The 17,327-nt window shown below is 45.6% G+C and overlaps 1 protein-coding gene across 8 annotated transcripts in view; it reads right to left on the bottom strand.

Moving 5' to 3' along the window:
- Window positions 1–2,293: 2,293 nt before the first annotated feature.
- Window positions 2,294–17,327, bottom strand: part of PTPRM (protein tyrosine phosphatase receptor type M) — a 749,942-nt gene continuing 734,908 nt past the window's right edge. For 4 of the 8 annotated variants that reach the window (XM_082697313.1, XM_082697316.1, XM_082697315.1 and 1 more), the window contains 7 exons: window positions 12,293–12,409; window positions 11,556–11,606; window positions 7,419–7,573; window positions 7,023–7,158; window positions 4,884–5,033; window positions 4,006–4,179; window positions 2,294–2,551 (listed from right to left, as the gene is read on the bottom strand). In XM_082697313.1, the coding sequence (XP_082553439.1) occupies window positions 2,309–2,551; window positions 4,006–4,179; window positions 4,884–5,033; window positions 7,023–7,158; window positions 7,419–7,573; window positions 11,556–11,606; window positions 12,293–12,409 (1,026 nt within the window). In that variant the 3' untranslated portion in view covers window positions 2,294–2,308. The remainder of the gene's footprint in view (window positions 2,552–4,005; window positions 4,180–4,883; window positions 5,034–7,022; window positions 7,159–7,418; window positions 7,574–11,555; window positions 11,607–12,292; window positions 12,410–17,327) is intronic. The other 4 variants (XM_082697317.1, XM_082697320.1, XM_082697314.1 and 1 more) reach the window with 1 other exon arrangement.

Here is a 17,327-nt window from a genome sequence, read left to right as displayed (position 1 = left end):
ACAAAGAAGTTGAAGGTTTGAACTTTATGATCAAGAAGGAGGCCAGAATAGCTAAGTCTATAGAATTTTTAAAAATTACATTTATTTATTTTAAAATAATGCTTCCATAAAAATTTCCCTTCCTCACCAGCACTTCCTGGGGACAAGTTCTAAGACTGCCTTGTCAAATAACAGCATGCTGATGTTTATTTTCTCTTCACACCCAAGCGTGCCCGCTGTTAAAATTAACAGGTGTTATGACGGGAAGTTGAGATGGTAATAAAAGTCCTACCATGCACATTTGAACCATTCTGCCCATTTTTCTCCAGAATGAGCTAGCTGTGCTTCCTGCTTGTTCTCTCAGTTCAAGCCCTGATTAAAGCTCGTCACTTGCACCAGAGAAATATGAATGGCCCAGGGCAGCACGTGATTCTTGGCACACGACATTCTGCACTCAGCCCAAGTAAACCGTGTAGAAAATGGCTTAAATGGTGCATAACACGTCCATGAACCGGACCTATAAATACTTAAAATAGTTGAGTGCTATTCTTGTACAACTGCAGAGACTTCAAGTTCAAATGCTCAGTTTAGTGTTCTCTAAATGACTGTGTCCCAGGAGCCTCTTTCTCTCACTCTGAAAATCAGCTCTGTCTGCTGACTGGAACTGGACTCTTTGTCTCTCCGACCAGGGTCGGCCAAGGCTTGGTTTGAATCCAGACAGTTCGCGTTTAGAATGCGGCTTTAGAATTCCAATACCATCGTTCAAAAAGAACATGTGGAAAATGAAACAAGATGGGATCAGGAGGGAGACAAAACTTAAGAGGCTCTTAATCTCACAAAACAAACTGAGAGTTGCTGGGGGTGGGGTAGGTGAGGGAGAGGGTGGTGGGGTTATGGACATTGGGGAGGGTATGTGCTATGGTGAGTGCTGTGAAGTGTGTAAATCTGGCGATTCACAGACCTGTACCCCTGGGGCTAATAATACATTATATGTTAATTTAAAAAATTAAAAAAAAAAGAACATGTGGAAATCACTAATGTCTGATGCACTGATATGAAAAAGGCAGTGTGTCACTACGTTCCAGGATTCACATTTGGGGAAAGGAAATGATTCTGAAGAGGGAACAGTCACTTGTCCTTTAATGGTCTTTGGCTGAAGACTCTTGAATTAGTGAAATTTAACCCATGGCATTGTGAGTTAGAAAATCAGGATCCCTAGTGCTATTTTGAGTCGGGCCTTTGAAGTTCCCTGAACTGTGGTGTCTGCTTGTCTTTAAAAATGGCTACAATCTCTTTCGGAGGGGATCAGTGTGGAAGACTTCTAAAATATTTAAGCTTCTTAAGCAAAAAGGACTAGATGAGGACAAGGATTATCATTATTATTTCATTCACTAGATTTCAGGCTAGAGCCTTAACAATATCATGTAGGGCCTCAAACATAATTAAAAACATGATAGAACTGAAGTGAATGCCCACGGAATTTATGGCACACTGATGACAATAAAATGGATTTTAGGAAGGAAAAACCTTGTCCAGGCTGGATGTTGAAACACTTCAGACCCCCACACCCCCCGCCTTTTTTTCTTTTTTAAACTTGTCTCTATACAGATAGAGAATTAATTCAGTTTCAGAACAAGTTTATTCTTAAAACACGAGAAGCCTATCTTTCCCACAATGCCCTCTGTCATGGCAGTTAAGTACAAGACCAGTGTACCCGTCCCCGAATGCAATAAATTCACCTATAGGGCCACTGTGCCAATGCCTGCCGACAAGTCCCTTTAGGGGAATGTTTCTAACCCCATCACTAGTATCGAGCCATCACAGCCCTATTCTTTCTCTTTTTATGTATAAGGACAGCAGCTAGGGGAAAGCCCCATTGATCATCCTGCGCTTTTGTGTTCAAGTCCCGGTTTTATTCCTTTATGCTATCTTTACCAAAGAGTTGACAAAAGTAATTGTTGTCCCTTAAAATCACTTGCTGGTCTCCAGTGTCACCCCAGCATGACCTTCTCCACCTGCAGGCTCCAGCGAGCCATTCCCCAGAAGGACGCGGCTTCTCCTGGATGGGCGAGGGGCTGCACTCGGTGCTGCTGCACTTTATTCAGAGCTCCCTGGTTTGCGGGCTCTGTTTGGTGCCTCATCCCACAGCTCTGACTCCACCCATTACCCTGTATCTCCCTCTAGTCTGTATTTCCAACCTTTGGGAGCAGCCAATTTCTGAACCTGTCCTGCTTGTCACTTCCACCATCTATGATCTCAATCTGTCATTTTGGTTTCAGATTACTTTTGCTCCCATCCCTAATTCCATCTGATTTTCACATTTGCATTTTCAGCTCTGCCTCCCACCTGTCACCTGGCGTTCAGGACCCGGCACGGGGACCTGTGTGTCTCGATGTGCAAACAGAACAAACCCAGAGCTGACCATGGGCAGGAGTCTCACCTGAGCAGGGTCCACATCATTGAGCATGACCACAGACGTGCAGTGATAATCCAGGACCAGTCTCCAGAAGTCTTTCACTGTGTTTGGCAAAGGATGCTGCGTCACTATGAAAGCTGAAGGCTGTTTATAACTCTGCAAACACAAACAAGAAAGGTCCAGATATTACCCAGGAACACAGAAGGGGAGGAAGCTTTGGTTATCTTGTGCATGTGGAAATTTGTGACACAGAATTCTGGGCACATTTAACAACAGATGAATCACAGCACCCCTGTCCACACCCAAACAGACTAAATATAGACTGATCTGCGGAATAGTAATGATAAAGTATGATCTGCAGAATAGTAATGATAAAGTATTCTCACTTTGACACCAGAAAAACTTAATAAGTAGCCCTTAGAAATTTTTTGATGTATCTGCTAGAAAGGCAATATCAGCCCTGTGAGTAAGCATTTTAATGGAGAAAACGTAATTTCTTTAAAAAGATTTTATTTATTTATTTGATAGACAGAGATCACAAGTAGGCAGAGAGAGAGAGAGAGAGAGAGAGAGAGAGAGAGAGAGAAAGGAAGCAGGCTCCCTGCTGAGCAGAGAGCCCGATATGGGGCTTGATCCCAGGACCCCGAAATCATGACCTGAGCCGAAGGCAGAGACTTTAACCCACTGAGCCACCCAGGTGTCCCGAGAAAATGTAATTTTACAAAGTACGTACGATGAAAATACTTCTGTCTTTCCTAAAATTTGTTTGAGGGTCATTTATAGGGGTGACAGTGTTACTCATTCCGGCCACAGAAGGATATACAAGCTTTTTACATCTCTGGAGAGCTTCAAGTAAATTTAAGTACCTTTTTACTGATACCACACCAACAGAATTTGAGTTGCTGTATTAGCCCTGAAAATATCCATTTACTTTTCCCATCAATCGAACAGCAAATGTTCATTCAGTTAGAAGTAAACAGACTGACAGGAAGTAATGAGTTGTGTGCTATCTGTCCTGACAGACCATTTTTCCCCCCCGTGTTAATTACTGCCTAAATTAGGAGGACAGGGAATAAAAATAATGCTGCGAACCATATTATCCCACTTCACTGCCTTAGGGACTTAATAGCTGTCTCTCGCTCTCCGGCCTGCGGGTTAAAAATTTAAGTGCTCAGAGAGTCCCTGGGACATGTTTCATTTATCAATACCTCCCGACTGGTGGCCTTCGAGAGCCTGAGATCATCCGCCCTGACGCAGAAACGTTGGTGGCATCTGGTACGCGCTTTGCGTGGAAGATGGTTTGTGCTTAAGAAAACCAACAAGGGGAGCCTGGGTGGCTCAGTGGGTTAAAGCCTCTGCCTTCAGCTGGAGTCATGCATGATCCCAGGGTCCTTGGGATGGAGCCCCACATTTGGGCTCTCTGCTCAGCAGGGAGCCTGCTTCCCCCTCTCTCTCTGCCTGGCTCTCTGCCTACTTATGATCTCTGTCTGTCAAATAAATAAATAAAATCTTTGAAAAAAAGAAAAAAGAAAACCAACAAACAGGGGAGGGAAGAGGAAGGGCTCCCTATTTCCTTCGGGGCAAGGTGGGGGCAGGGCCCCCGGGCTTACGTCCATGAGCGCGGCGTTGATGTAGTTGCTACTCTCCCCGTCGATAGTGATGAGGAAGGGCAGGCAGCGGTCTGGGGGCAGGATGTCCATGCAGCGGTTCTTCTCGTGGTTCCGTGGCAGCAGCGCAATGCTGCAGTCTTCCACGCGCAGCGTGGGCGTCACCATGTTCAGGGTCTGTGCAACAGCATGCGACCACAGGGGTCACCGTCTCACCTTCGCACTTGGGCAGATCTGAGTGTCCTCAGCCGCCGCCTGAAGGGGGCTCCCTGTCCCCCACCCCCACACACTCAGCCTCCCACCCCCATGCAGTGCCCTTTCCTCTCCCCTGGATTTTGTCCACAGACAGCGCCCATCACATGCAAGGGCCCTCAGGGATCTGGAGGATTGGATCACATGTCATCCGGTCTGAGGAGGGCTGCAATTCTGTCTGGGTGCTTGGGAGGAAGAGGTTGGATAGGGTGTAACTTAGAGCCAGGTACACTTAGACCGCCCACCGAATAGGGTGAGTGCCCCTTGCTGGGTCTGGCTGCACCCACGTTGCACTGTCCAGCTGCCTGCAAAGGGGTTTATGGCTCTGCTAGACCAGTGGCTCTCAACCAGGTCCCTTTGCTCCCAGGGCCCCCAAACCATGTCCGCACAGAGTTTTGGTTGTCGCTACTGGTGTGGTGGAGGTCTCCCAGCACCCAGTGAGTAGAAGCCAGGGTGACATTAAACATCCTACAGGATCATACCCACAGCCAAGAAGCAGCCGGCCCAAAATGTCAGTAATGCCGAGGCTGATAAGCTCTGTATGGACTCAGGGGTTCCAGGGCTGACTTCGAGAGACTTCTGAAGGAGCAAAGTCTCAGCCAGCTGCCTCTCCCTTTCGCACCACTTACCCGGAACTCCTCTTTAATCTGGCTGGAGTTAGTCTGCGGATCCAGTTTGTTCATGTCATAATACAGAGACCGAACTTGGGAAGCAGGGACCGAGGTGTCTCCACAAAGACAGGCTTCCAGGATGGCATCATGGATAAACACATACTGTTCCTGGAGAAGCAGAGGGCATGAGTTAGTAACAGAGAAACCAGGTGGGTTGCGAGAACTAGGGAAGGGCAGACAGCCCCTTGTAAAGACATGAGAACGGGATAGTGGTCCGTCAGGGACAATCCACTCCCGCCACAGTGAAACCATGTAGGAGGACTTGACCGTGGTGAGGGGGGGATCCCGCTGAAGCCCACGTGGGATGGCTGGCATGTACCCTAACTGGTTACGCGTGCAGCGCGAGCTGGCAGGTATCCTAACTGGTTACACGCAGAGCGCAACAGGAGGAAGGGACACCCGGGCTCAGCGCAGAAGCATGAAACAGACTGATGAAAGCCACGCGGATGCTGACAAATCCCAGGGCAAGCTCTGTCATGCTACAGTAGCTGTGGCTTATACCTCTGTCATTCTGCGCCCACGAGTTTGGGACTCAGGTGAGGAGAGGAGCAGAATCTCCTGTCTCTCCTGCAAAGAGGTATTTGCTAACCAAATCAACAGTGCAAAGAACGTCCAGGGAAACTTGACATCACTATGAAAATAAATAGTTCCAAGCACTTAAAACTACTTCTTTTGAAGCATCAATGTGACAGTTACCACAGTCCTTATGGGTCCAGGGAAGAGCTCTTGCCTGTGGGCGCTAGTCCACGGCTTACAAAAACAAAAGGGCCCTCTTCTGAACTGGCGCAGACTTTTACAATTAATCAATAAAGTTTTACCATATTTATTATTGATCTTTAATTATATGAGATGCAAAAGGAGTCTAATTACTTTTTACTTTAATTTATATAAATTATGAGGACTCTTAATTCTCAAAAGGAGTCTAGTCCTTAGAAACAGAGCAAGCAGGAAAGGGGATGTGACAACATTTGATCGGTTGTAAAATACATTAAAAAATACATTACTATCATTATCATCTTTAAAGCAAAGAATCCCTACTCTAGAGAAAAGATGATGGAAGTGTTTAGAGTTCCTGCTATTTTTATTTAAGTTATTTGAAAACGGAATTTGGTTTTTATAAACTTGAAACCAGTGGCTTTTGTAAACTTTAATGCAAAATCTAAATGGGAAAGATTCTTTAGTCTGCAATCTGCTTTCTTTTTTTTTAAAAAAAGATTTTATTTATTTATTTGAGAGAGGGCACATGTGTGGGAGCATGGGTGGGGGGGACGGGCAGAGGGAGAGGGAGAAGCAGAGTCCCCACTGAGCAGAGAACCTGACCCCAGGGGGGCTTGATTCCAGGACCCTGAGATCATAACCTGAGCCGAAAGCAGCTGCTTAACGGATTAAGCCACACAGGCATCCCTTCATTCTGTTTTATGAATCATTTTTCCTAGGTGGTGGATATAATGCCTACTTAAAACAAGCAAATATTAAGTAAAAATATGAATTTTGGGGGGGCAGGATGTAATTTTATTTTTTTCTCAAACACTTAAATTCCTGAAACACTTTGAATTCTGATCTATAGAAGTACTAGTCAGTACGGACTATTTCTACAAAATGAGCAAATTCCCATGATGCCAAGCCACTGGGCAGAATTTGTAGGGACAGTAGGAAAAGAACCAAGTGTACAGAGATTAGCCTTAAGCCACTTGGCAAACACCTCGCTATTCTTAGGAGTCGTCTTGCTCTGGTAAGTTACTAGCTAGTTTAAACTTAAAAAAAAGAAAAGAAAAGAAAAGAAAATAGCACCAAATCCCTGAAAGCTTAACATAGAGACTCTACAGGGGCCCTTGGTACAAAAGCATGGGTAAATTTAGGTTCCTGGCTGCAGATTCTGTGACCTGGGAGACCTGGCCTTTTTTTGTTTATGAAAGGAGAAGAGAAAGAAGTGGGGGAGGGAGGAAGAAGGAGAGAGAGATTGCCAGGTTTATCACTTTTTCTTCTGGGGAGTTTTGAAGAGAGAATTGTCAGTGTTTCTTCCCCATGTGGCTCTGGGAGGTGGGGCGTGGGGGGCGCGGGGGACCAAGCCCGAGGTTGGGCGGGGAGCAGGACTACCTCTGTCTGCACCATGTTCACCCTCCGAGACCGCAGCTCCCGCACGCAGTTGTAGATGTCAACCACGCCTTCCCTTTCCGCCATGTCCAACATGATATCAATCACGATGAAACAGCCGGTCCTCCCTGCGCCGGCACTGGGTGAAAAGAGGGCTCTGTCAGCTGAGGAAAAAGGACCCCTGTGCTTCTGCTTCTTTTACATCCTTGCTATGGTGAGAGTCCGATCCCATAACATGAACCATTCTGAAGCGTGTCGTTCAGTGCCATTCAGCACCTTCACAATGTGGTGCAACCATCACCTCTATTGCGTTCCAAAATACTGTCATCGCTCCAAAAGAGCCCGTACCCTCCGTGTCCTACAGAGCTCCTTTTGAGAGCCTCTGGGTGCTCCACTTACCTGCAGTGCACCACCAGCGGGCCTGCGTTGGGCGGGCTCTTGGATTTGACCTGCCGGACGAACCCCAGCAGCCCTGTGGCATGATAGGGGACCCCATGATCCGGCCAACCAGTGAAGTGAAACTGTCTGATCTCCCGGATTTCATGAACACCTCTCTGCCATCGATCGGTGAGCAGGGCAAGGAAGAGAACAAAGCAAAATAAATGATGAGCAACTATGAGAAGGTCAAGTACACTGAAACAGTCAGTAAGCCTAAGGCTAGGAAGCTTGGCTTTGCTGGGAGAAGGTCGTTCTTAGATTTAACACACACTTGGGAAGCCTTATTCCAGGTGGGAAGCTGGTGATGGGGGTGCAAGGTGGGGGGAACGTTTGAGGGAAAATGCTAATTTACAGGTGCAACTATAGCAAATGAGTGCATCTCCGATTCCTCGAAATTCCTTTCTACAAAGTAGGCTCTAACAGCTTGTATGTCACTTAGAGCCTGTGGTGTGAAGTGCAAGTCCACAGAGATAGAGAGGCATAGAAGAGGGACCTGAAGGAATTCAAGGGTATTTGTAGGTTCGAGACCAGCCTCTGAAATGCAGGAGGAACCTGGTTGAGCTCTTCTGTATTCTGGTACCTTCTCACACCAGGCACTCGAGCAGAGCACACGCTGTGCGTGCACAGAGAATGTCCCTGGAAGAATGAATGAGGACCGCTTTCCAACTAGAGAGGCCAGAGAAGGAATTTTCATTTGTGCCTCAAGTTTGTTGGGCTTCTCTTTCTAATATGGATAAACATTAACTCCATTCAGCCAATCACCAACCACCGGAGTGAAGGCAATGCTGCAAACATGACTCTAGATGCTGCGGACACAGAGCTATGAGATAGTGTTTCCTGTCTTCAAGTTGCCAAAATGGTGGGCTTGTGGCAAAGAGTCAGGGCAGCAAATGTCTACCATGGATATCAAGAGTGATTTCCCTGGAATTCTGTTAGATCAGCAAGTTGAAGAGGAAGGGCTGCCTCCCTCCTGAACAGAAGGAAAAAAACTTGAAGGGCTTTTTTTTTTTTTTTTTTTTTTTTTATTTACTCTCGTTTTGAAAAGAATAAAGTTGATTTATATCCATCAGTTTTTTTCTGTGAACCTATGTATTAAGTCTGTGTTGTAAAACAGAAATCTGTTTTGGAGAAAACATTACTTCCAAAATCAAGGAGGGATTTGTAAACCTGGGATCAAATTTGGCTTTTTTCTTTCTCTTATTTAGTGACCGCTTACTGAATACCAGCTCTGTGTTGGGCCCTGAGTCTGGTTTTATTCTATCTTAATATTAAATACCCACGAACCCTGTCACATTCGCTATTGGCCATTGTTCACATATACTTAGTTAAGCAAAGAAGAAATGCAGATTTTTTTAAAAGAAATTCAGAATATTTAATGTTTCGAGAAAGACTAAAAGATGCAATAATTAGTTGTGTGTGTGTGTGTATGTGTGTTTTTTTTTAAAGATTTTATTTATTTATTTGACCGAGAGAGAGAGGCAAGCTGAAGGAGGGTTGGCGGGAGAAGCAGGCTCCCCACTGAGTAGAGAGCCTGATGCAGGAGCTTGATCCCAGAACCCTGGGATCATGACCTGAGCCAAAGGCAGACACTTAACCATCTGAGCCACCCAGGCGCCCTGCAAATAATTACAGATTTTAAGATAAGACTTGTGTGCTATCAAGGTGTTAATATGTCTTCGTTTAATAACCCATAAATTCTGAAGCTTAATTTCTTTTTGAAAATCATGCTATTCTTTAATGGAGTTTAAGTATTAAGGAATTAAGCCATCAGGGATTCAGAAATGGTAATCCACACTGTTGTCTACTAACTATGCTCTGTGACTCCAGAGAAATTTTACTCAGTGGTTAGGAGTCCACATCTCTTATTACTTAAACCATGGTAACACTTTGGCCAGGCCCAAAGTCTCCACCAGAAGACAAACGGTTGAGCCTGTATCACCCTCCAACCCCCTAGAGAGCTCCCTTGACCTTTACCTATGACTGGGGCAGGGGTGGTTCCATGAAGCGGGAAAGCCTGTCATAAATATTTATTTATTCCCAAGAGGACCAAAGGGCATTTGTTTATTTTTTGAGATCTTCACTTCCTAGCTGTGCTAGATTTTATCTCCAGCATCCTCCAAATCCGGAACTCCAGCCATCAGGAGATGGCCCCCCACTGATCTCTCTTAAGACTCATTTTCTGAGCAAGGTAAATGTCAGTTTCTGGCATGCAGAAAACATGTTCCTAAAATAAGCCTGCACCCTCTAAAATATTCACTATTGACAAGATTAGCAAAGGCAATGGCTTCTGAGCCAACTTTCCTTCCTGCTCATCAATGCGGCAATTTCTCCTTTTACTGTTCTGTAATATATTTTGGGGAAAAAAAATCATTGATGCGATCACTGATTACAGTCCAAATATCCCAACTTGATATCAATTATATTTTTAATTTCCTTTTCACTAGAGCAGGTATTAATGCCACATAAGCAGGTGATATTTCCTTCATTTTCCATGGAAATACAATCGGAAGGAAGAAACCAAGGCATGACAGCACTTAGCTCCAACATCCAACATCTGTGGAATGAATCAATCATCAACTACATGTTCTGCCTTTGAAAGGCAGGCCCACATTCCCACTGCCTCTTCTCTGGCACCTCCTGGGAAAAGAGATTTTGGTAGCTATTGTCAGCTTCCTTTCTGCCAGGATAGTCAGGGATCGATGCACGGGGCAGCCTACACCCATGGAGACTTCCCATGGAGCTCTGTCTTCTTCCAGACATAATGGCAACTTTGTTATTTAAAATCTATCTAGCTTTGAGTCAACGTTTGGGGGAGAAAGAAAAGAAGACCGTCCCATGCCAAAGGAGAGCTCAGCAGTTTCAAATTGCAACATGTCTGCGTGTTTCGCAGAGACGAGACCAAATCCATTTTTCACCTTGGGTCCCTTTGGAGGGACATCCTCTCCAAACAGAACCAGAAGGGCAGGCCTCTCAAAGTATATACTTGACTGTTCTTTCCTTTCTCCTCGAATGAGAAAGTTTAAAACCTACCAGAAGTGATCCACGGAAGTGCTAATGATTTGTGGTCCTTGAAGATTCCAATTGCCCAGTTAGAAAATCACTAACATGTCATTTTGATTTCCCCCAAATCCTTAATAAGCTCCTCATTCTTCCCTTCCCTCCACCGGCTCTTTGCTGGTTGTCTGACGACTAAAATAACTGAGTATTTCAGAAACATTTCTGTGCAGCTGGGAATGTAGGAGAGTACAATAAGAGGTTAAAAAAAGAGCAAAGAAACAAATAAACCCTTCCTTTAGCAACGGAGATGCGTTTTCAGCTTATTAGAGAGCTGACTATTGTTCAAAGAACTCCATGTTTAAGTGATGGCTTTGGATGATTTTTTTTTCCTAAAAAAAAAAATATTGAGGGTCTTTTATCACTATCTGTTTTAATGCACTTATTCATGAGTGCTCTTGCCAAGAGCTATACAAAAATCCTCCACATGTTTTTCTCCAATCCTGCCTAAGAAGAAAAAAAAAAAGACATCAAAGTGTGAGGTTCAGAACTTGAAGAATTGAGTCAACCAGAACTCCACATTCTTTGAAGTCTCCAAGCCTCTTGCCTACTTATTAAAAAAGACAGGCTAACGGAAAAAAAAAATGCTAAATAGTATGAGAAACAGATTAAAATAAACTAAAGTCTTTTCAGCCTTGTGATTCTATGACAAATATGGAATTGAAAACCAGATAGGTAGTTCAAAACATCAGGGTAAATTAGCCAAAAAGCAGTGGCTGCCATCTCCTTGATTTTCCAAAACTCGGCTTGTTAGTCCAAAAGGTGCATTTGGATGTGAGGAAAATGAGAGAGGAAGGCCAAGAGCCAACTGCCCAGCAGTGCACTGCCAGCCCGGGTCCTCCGAGGTGACCTGCTGTTACAGACTGAGTGCAAGCTTTCGCAGAACCCATTTGCCACAAAATTGTTATGTCTGGTGCAGGACTCCGCTATGGGGAATCAGCTCTTGGTGGAAAAGTCTGTGGACCTCCGACACAAAACTGTGTATCCCCTTCATCCAAGGCAAGGTGAGGATCGGAAGGCAGCGTGTTTCTCCCCACGGCCTACCTGTGCCACTTCTCTGGATGGACTGCAGTTTGCTTCACCTCCGGCCCCTCCCTATGTCAGCAGAAAGAGGGGGAATAAGGAAATTCCCTGTTATGCCCTACAGTGCTTCCCAGAGAAGAGGCCCCATCCATGCACATGGGATGAGGCAGAGTCGAGCCACAGCACAGCATTCACGACCCAACACCAGCAGGTACATAGGCTAAAACCAGTATGAGAGTGAGGATGAATGAAAGGACTGGTTCATGCAAGCGCGTCCCGTGTCTACTTCGGTTTCCAGGTAAGTCCCAGCCCCCTGCAAAATCCAACGGGCCTGAAAAGCCTCAAGGGGGAAGAGGGATTCCAGGAGGGGTTAGGACCTGTGTCTCAGCACTGATACGAACTCACCACTGAGAAACCCATATGGACATAGGACATGAAGGACATTTATCAAACTTTGAACAAAGGAAGAGAGATGGGCCGAACAATGTCAACCAGGTTCAACAGAAAAGGGAGAGAGACAGATCGGCCTTTTCTTTTGATTTAGTAGCCACACAGAGATTCCTATGAAATGGGAATGACTCGCTTCAAAGATGGAGCGGAGCTATTATAGAACCGGAGGTAAGATGCAAGGCGGAGGCATCACTAGTTAGAGCCTACCTGCATCCAGGTGCGACCCCACAGAAATTATCCCAGGGAAGTTAATGAGGCTCGTCTCACCAACATTGGACTGTAGCATTTCAAAGTCGTGCGAAACTTACCTTTTCGACAGCGAATGTTCTTATCACGTATTCTGCCAGTAGTTCTGTTTCTATGAGGGTGACTTTAATGTCTTTGTATATCTCTGTGTCATCGGGCCAGTATTTGCAGCATTTGACCTTTGGAAAACAGAAAGGAAATGAAGGGTTTAGGGTGTTTCATTGTTTTGTTTTCTCTTTGGGAGCTCCCCAAATGATGGGTCACAATGAGATTTACAGGAGAAAATTTTTGCACACAAAAGCAAAAGTTAAACTGCACATTTAAGAAGGAGGTTAGGGGCGCCTGGGTGGCTCAGTGGGTTAAAGCCTCTGCCTTCGGCTCAGGTCATGATCCCAGGGTCCTGGAATTGAGCCCTGCATCAGGTTCTCTGCTCACAGGGAGCCTGCTTCCTCCTCTCTCTCTGCCTGCCTCTCTGCCTACTTGTGATCTCTGTCTGTCAAATAAATAAATAAAATCTTTAAAAAAAAAAAAAAAGAAAGAAGGAGGTTAATTTTTAGATCACTTGTGTTTCTTTTCTCACCCCAGAAGAAAACAAAATTTGAGTTCTGAGAATAGTAAAGCCTAAGAAAATCGTCTAAAGTTAACAAGCTGTATTTCTACAGCAAATATCCCAGTTAACTCTGACCATTCATTTCCTGTTTATTCAGGGAAGGGCCTGGAAAAATAAACAATAAAAGGTAGTTCACAACATTTTAGCTTCTCTGAATTTAAAATCCTCCTAGGTTAGAAGTTGCCTGAACATTTTCGAGGAGGCGTGAGCAGGAAATCAGAGCCGACAGTCCAGATTAGAGATTCTTTTCTGAAGAAGGAAGTCACTATGTGGTTTTCCTGAGTTAAAATTACACATTCACTTTAATCTGAGTAAATTCTATATACAAAACTTGGGAAAATATGAGCAGTCTTTCCATATTACCAGAGCCTTTCATTGAAAGATTTTTCAGGTGAAGAAATCTGTCAGACGTGACCCCTCCTGGAAAATTGCTTTTTTTTTTTTTCCCCCCCGCTCCTATAGCTCTTCCAGACCTTCCCTGAAGGAGGGTAGAGCAGGAGGAGGTCGGGCCAGGCCAAGGTGGTGGTCCTTGGGGCTTTGTCCTCAGCCTCTGCTCTTCAGTCCTGCATTCCTGACAGTTCTATCCACTCCCGTTGCTGTTCCTCTGTAGATGGATGACTTCTGTATCTCTGCTCTGGCCCTGGTTCTCCAAGTGCTGAATTCAATTTCTGCTTTGTTCTGTGGGCATTTCCTGTGGAGATCCTTCCAGTACCCCCAAAGACAACACAACTGAAAGAGAATCCTTGATCCCCCATCACCTGGCCTCGTCCGACTCCCTACGTCAATGACACCATGATTTCTGCAGTTACACAGCACAGAAATTGACGATTCCTTCTCCGAAACCAATTGCCAAGTCTAGGAGTATTTTTCAATGATCTCTCCAATATGTTTTCCAACTTTTTATTCCCTCTGTCACAATCTCAGTTCAGGCTCTGGTATTTCCTGTGTGGGCACTGTCCCCAAACTAACCCAGAAGAACCCTGCCCAAGTGTAATCCCGGTGGCATTCACTTGCCCTGCTTAACAAGATTCTACTTCCAGCTACTACCTGTGAAATTAAATAGAAATTAAATTCGGCTCAGCATGTATTTATTTGGCCACAACTAACACTTTTGCTCTATCTTTTACTACTATCCTTCTTCTCCACATATATTTTATGTTTAAAGACAAGTGGTTTGCCCACATCCAAACTCTACTCATGCCATTCCTTCTGCTTGGACTGTTCTCCTCCCACTTGTACCTCCCCAGCTGAAGATTTTATCCATTCTTCAAAATACATCTCAAAGACCACATCCCTTCAAAGTCTTTCCTCCATAGATGAGCTCTCTCTCCCTCTCTCTCTCTCCTTGATTCTCTGATAACACATGCCTGTTCCGTAAGTAGGACCCGCTTCTTACACCTGTCGGATCCTTCTCCTTACCTGTCCACACATGAAAGGGGTTGTATTGCTTATCTCTGCAACATCTACCAGTGTGTCCTGTACACACTACACATGCAACAGATCCATACAGAATTGATCTCATGGAGAAAATCATAGGGTCGGCATAGGAAGGGCAATCCTAGACTGGGAGCATTTACAAAAAGAAGTATGGGCTGAGATGACCTTTTCCAGAATGCCAAACCCCTTGGTACACTGATGTTTCCAGGGTGGTACGTGGCTGGTCATTATCTTAGCTGCTTCCTCAAGAAATGTTTTGGCAGCTGATTCAGTGCAGTTCTACGGAAGCCTTATTAGCTTTACTCGGCAAGATGTAAGCCAGACACGTTAGGGGCTGGGAACACAATGGAGCATAAGACAAAGATAGTTCCTGTCCTCATTAAATTTTTAGTCTTCTTTGGGAGTCTTTTTTTTTTTTTCCTCATGGGAACATTATCTGTGACTTTATAAAGTATAAATATTTATAAGTATTATGGCTTAAATATAATATTTCAAAGATTTACATTATGGCTACCTTTGCTGCATTTGAAATACTTCATAATAAGAAGGATAATTTCTCTGGTTCCCTTCCTAGACATAATGTGAGTCTGGACAGATCATGCATATTTGTGATGATGTCTAACTTGATAGTGCCCCTAATTTCACTTATAGAATGCCTAATTACTTTTACAATGCTAATTAACAAAGATGCTTACATGGTACATACTGGAGTCCCTTCTAATTTTGGAGACTTGCCTTTACCTTTTAGTGATTCCAGTTATGCAAGCAGATGCTAGTGGATGGGTACAAAGGGAGTATGTATGTGCATGTCTAAAATTAAGCAGTTTTCAATGGAATGAATATACAATTCAAAAACCTATGTATTTCTCAGAAAATTACAAGAGTACAAAACACACGCCGGCACCTGCCTCCTGTTCCATACGGGGCACATCGTATCTAATAAAGATAACTTATTAGAATGCAATCAATGTAGGACATATAGCATGGTCACTTTCTATTTAAGACTCCTTACCCTCCCCATCCCAAATTTGCAACAAATATGGGTGTGAGGGGCTTTGGTGCCTTGGAGTCAGGGACACCAGAAGCCCCTGCAATGTATCGATGGCTTAGCAATTCTCTTCGGGATGGTTCTTCCTATTCGCTTGGGAGAGCTAGGGTTCCACAGGCACCGTGACCCTGATGGGCCCTCAGTGGCCGGCTCTGCCCTTCCCCCAGTTCCCCTGTGCGCCCCGCAGCTCCACCAGCCAGATGCAGCCAGGCGCCCCCAGGTGCTGGACGGCAGAAAGTGGTGGAGGCGGGGTCCCTGGTGAGGGGGTGGGGGGGCAGCTCAAGGGGGTGTCGCCTAGGGACTCTAACTGCAGCCGCACCCCTGTGGTGCCTGTGCCACACCCTCCAACCTTCAAGAGAAGCACATGAATAAGGAGGAGAGATGCTGGCCCCCTGGAGCGCTCCAAATGGGGGGGGGGGCAGAGCATCACGGGAGCAGAGCAGTGATTAGCAGAAATGAAGCCTCGGGGCTGCTTCCTTCCAGAACGTGTTTACGGGCAGAGCCTTCTTCTATGCAGAGGCACCTGGCTGGGCAGGCCCAGAAGAGGCCGATGAGCCATTTCGAAGCCCGCCCTCTCCATCTCATCTCCCGGAAGATCCTAAAATGGCTCGCCACATCTGTTTTTAGCCCACTAAAAACCTTTCTAAATTGGGTTCCTTTTAGTTTCTTTTTAACTGCTTGGACTGGTGTCAAGTTATTATTTTGCTTTAAAAAAAAAAAAGTAAGTATACTTTTCTAGAGGCAGACTTTCTGTGCCCGGGGAACCTGGGGCCTGAGTCACCTCCCGCCCTCTAGGGTCTGCATACAGAGATGTTAAGACAGGTGGTTTGGGGGCACCTGTTGGAGCCCGGGAACCCAGAACCAGATGCTTCTTTCCTCTGATCGCTGGCCAGGCTTGGCTGCCTTCTGCAGCCTGGTGCTACCCGCACAGCTTCTAGGACAGGCCGTGCCTCCCATGCATCCCAATTATCTATCGCAACAGTTTCCACCCCAGAAAGCAAGGCTCTGATCAGAGCTCGTCTAATTACCTGGGTGCCCCAGCGGCGGCGCTGGTTCCAGTGGGTTATCGATTGGACCCCAGCCACGGGGTGTGGCTGCCTGTGCCCCCCCGGGGAGAGCTACAGGGGTGCACGAGGAAATCCCTGCCTTCAAGTTGGCGGTGGGGGGGGGGGCTTTGTTGGCTTTAAAATTCACAAACATGAAACAGTAGAGAAAACAGTAATTTCAGGATTTTTAGCTGCCTAAAAAAAAAAAAAAATTGTTCGAGTTTGGTCATTTTTAACCAGGCAGTTGATCCCAAGTGCAATGAAGGCAGAAGACCCCTGGGAGTTTTATGCACCTGAGGCTGACAGCGCATTACCATCACCATCAGGGCCTCCTGGCATCTCTCAAGCAGGTTCTCAAACTTCAGCAGGCATCAGAATCCCCTGGAGGGCTTGTTAAAACAAGCAGGGCTGCACCCCAGTTTCTGATTCCATGTGGGGCCCTGGAATTTGCATTTCAGACAAGCTCCCAGGTGATGCCGCTGGCCTGTGGCCCACACTCTGAGTTGTAAGGATTCGCACCACGCAAGCCGACTGCACAGCCTGGCCCTCTCATGCGGGTGACTACAGAGGGATGGGGACCGCTGTAGTAAGTGATATCCTGCAATGACAGCATTTGCTCCAGTGATGTTTCATTAAAAAAATACGGATATTCCTTCTTTTCTTTTTATGATTAAGTAATGACTGTGTGTGATCTGGACTACAGGTGACCACAGAGTTGTTCAAGGGCAAGAAGTCCACAAAGGGCCTGGAGAGGTGAAGGGGGTTCTCCGGAGAAGGAAGAAGAAAAAGCTTTGACAGGTGTGCATGGTTTCCGAAGGGAAAAGAAAACAAACAGAAACTCCAGTGACCTCTTTACTCTTCTTTCCTGCAAACCACTTTCTGGGGACGGGGAGGACATGGGGGCCATCCGTTCTTCCACTGGAGGGTGTGATGAACTCTCACCAGAATTTAGGACA

This window comes from Mustela nivalis (genome assembly GCF_964662115.1).
Source record: "Mustela nivalis genome assembly, chromosome: 14".
Lineage (NCBI taxonomy): Eukaryota > Metazoa > Chordata > Mammalia > Carnivora > Mustelidae > Mustela > Mustela nivalis.
Note: the sequence above shows the minus strand (reverse complement) of the source record. Positions and strands in the feature narration are given on the sequence as shown.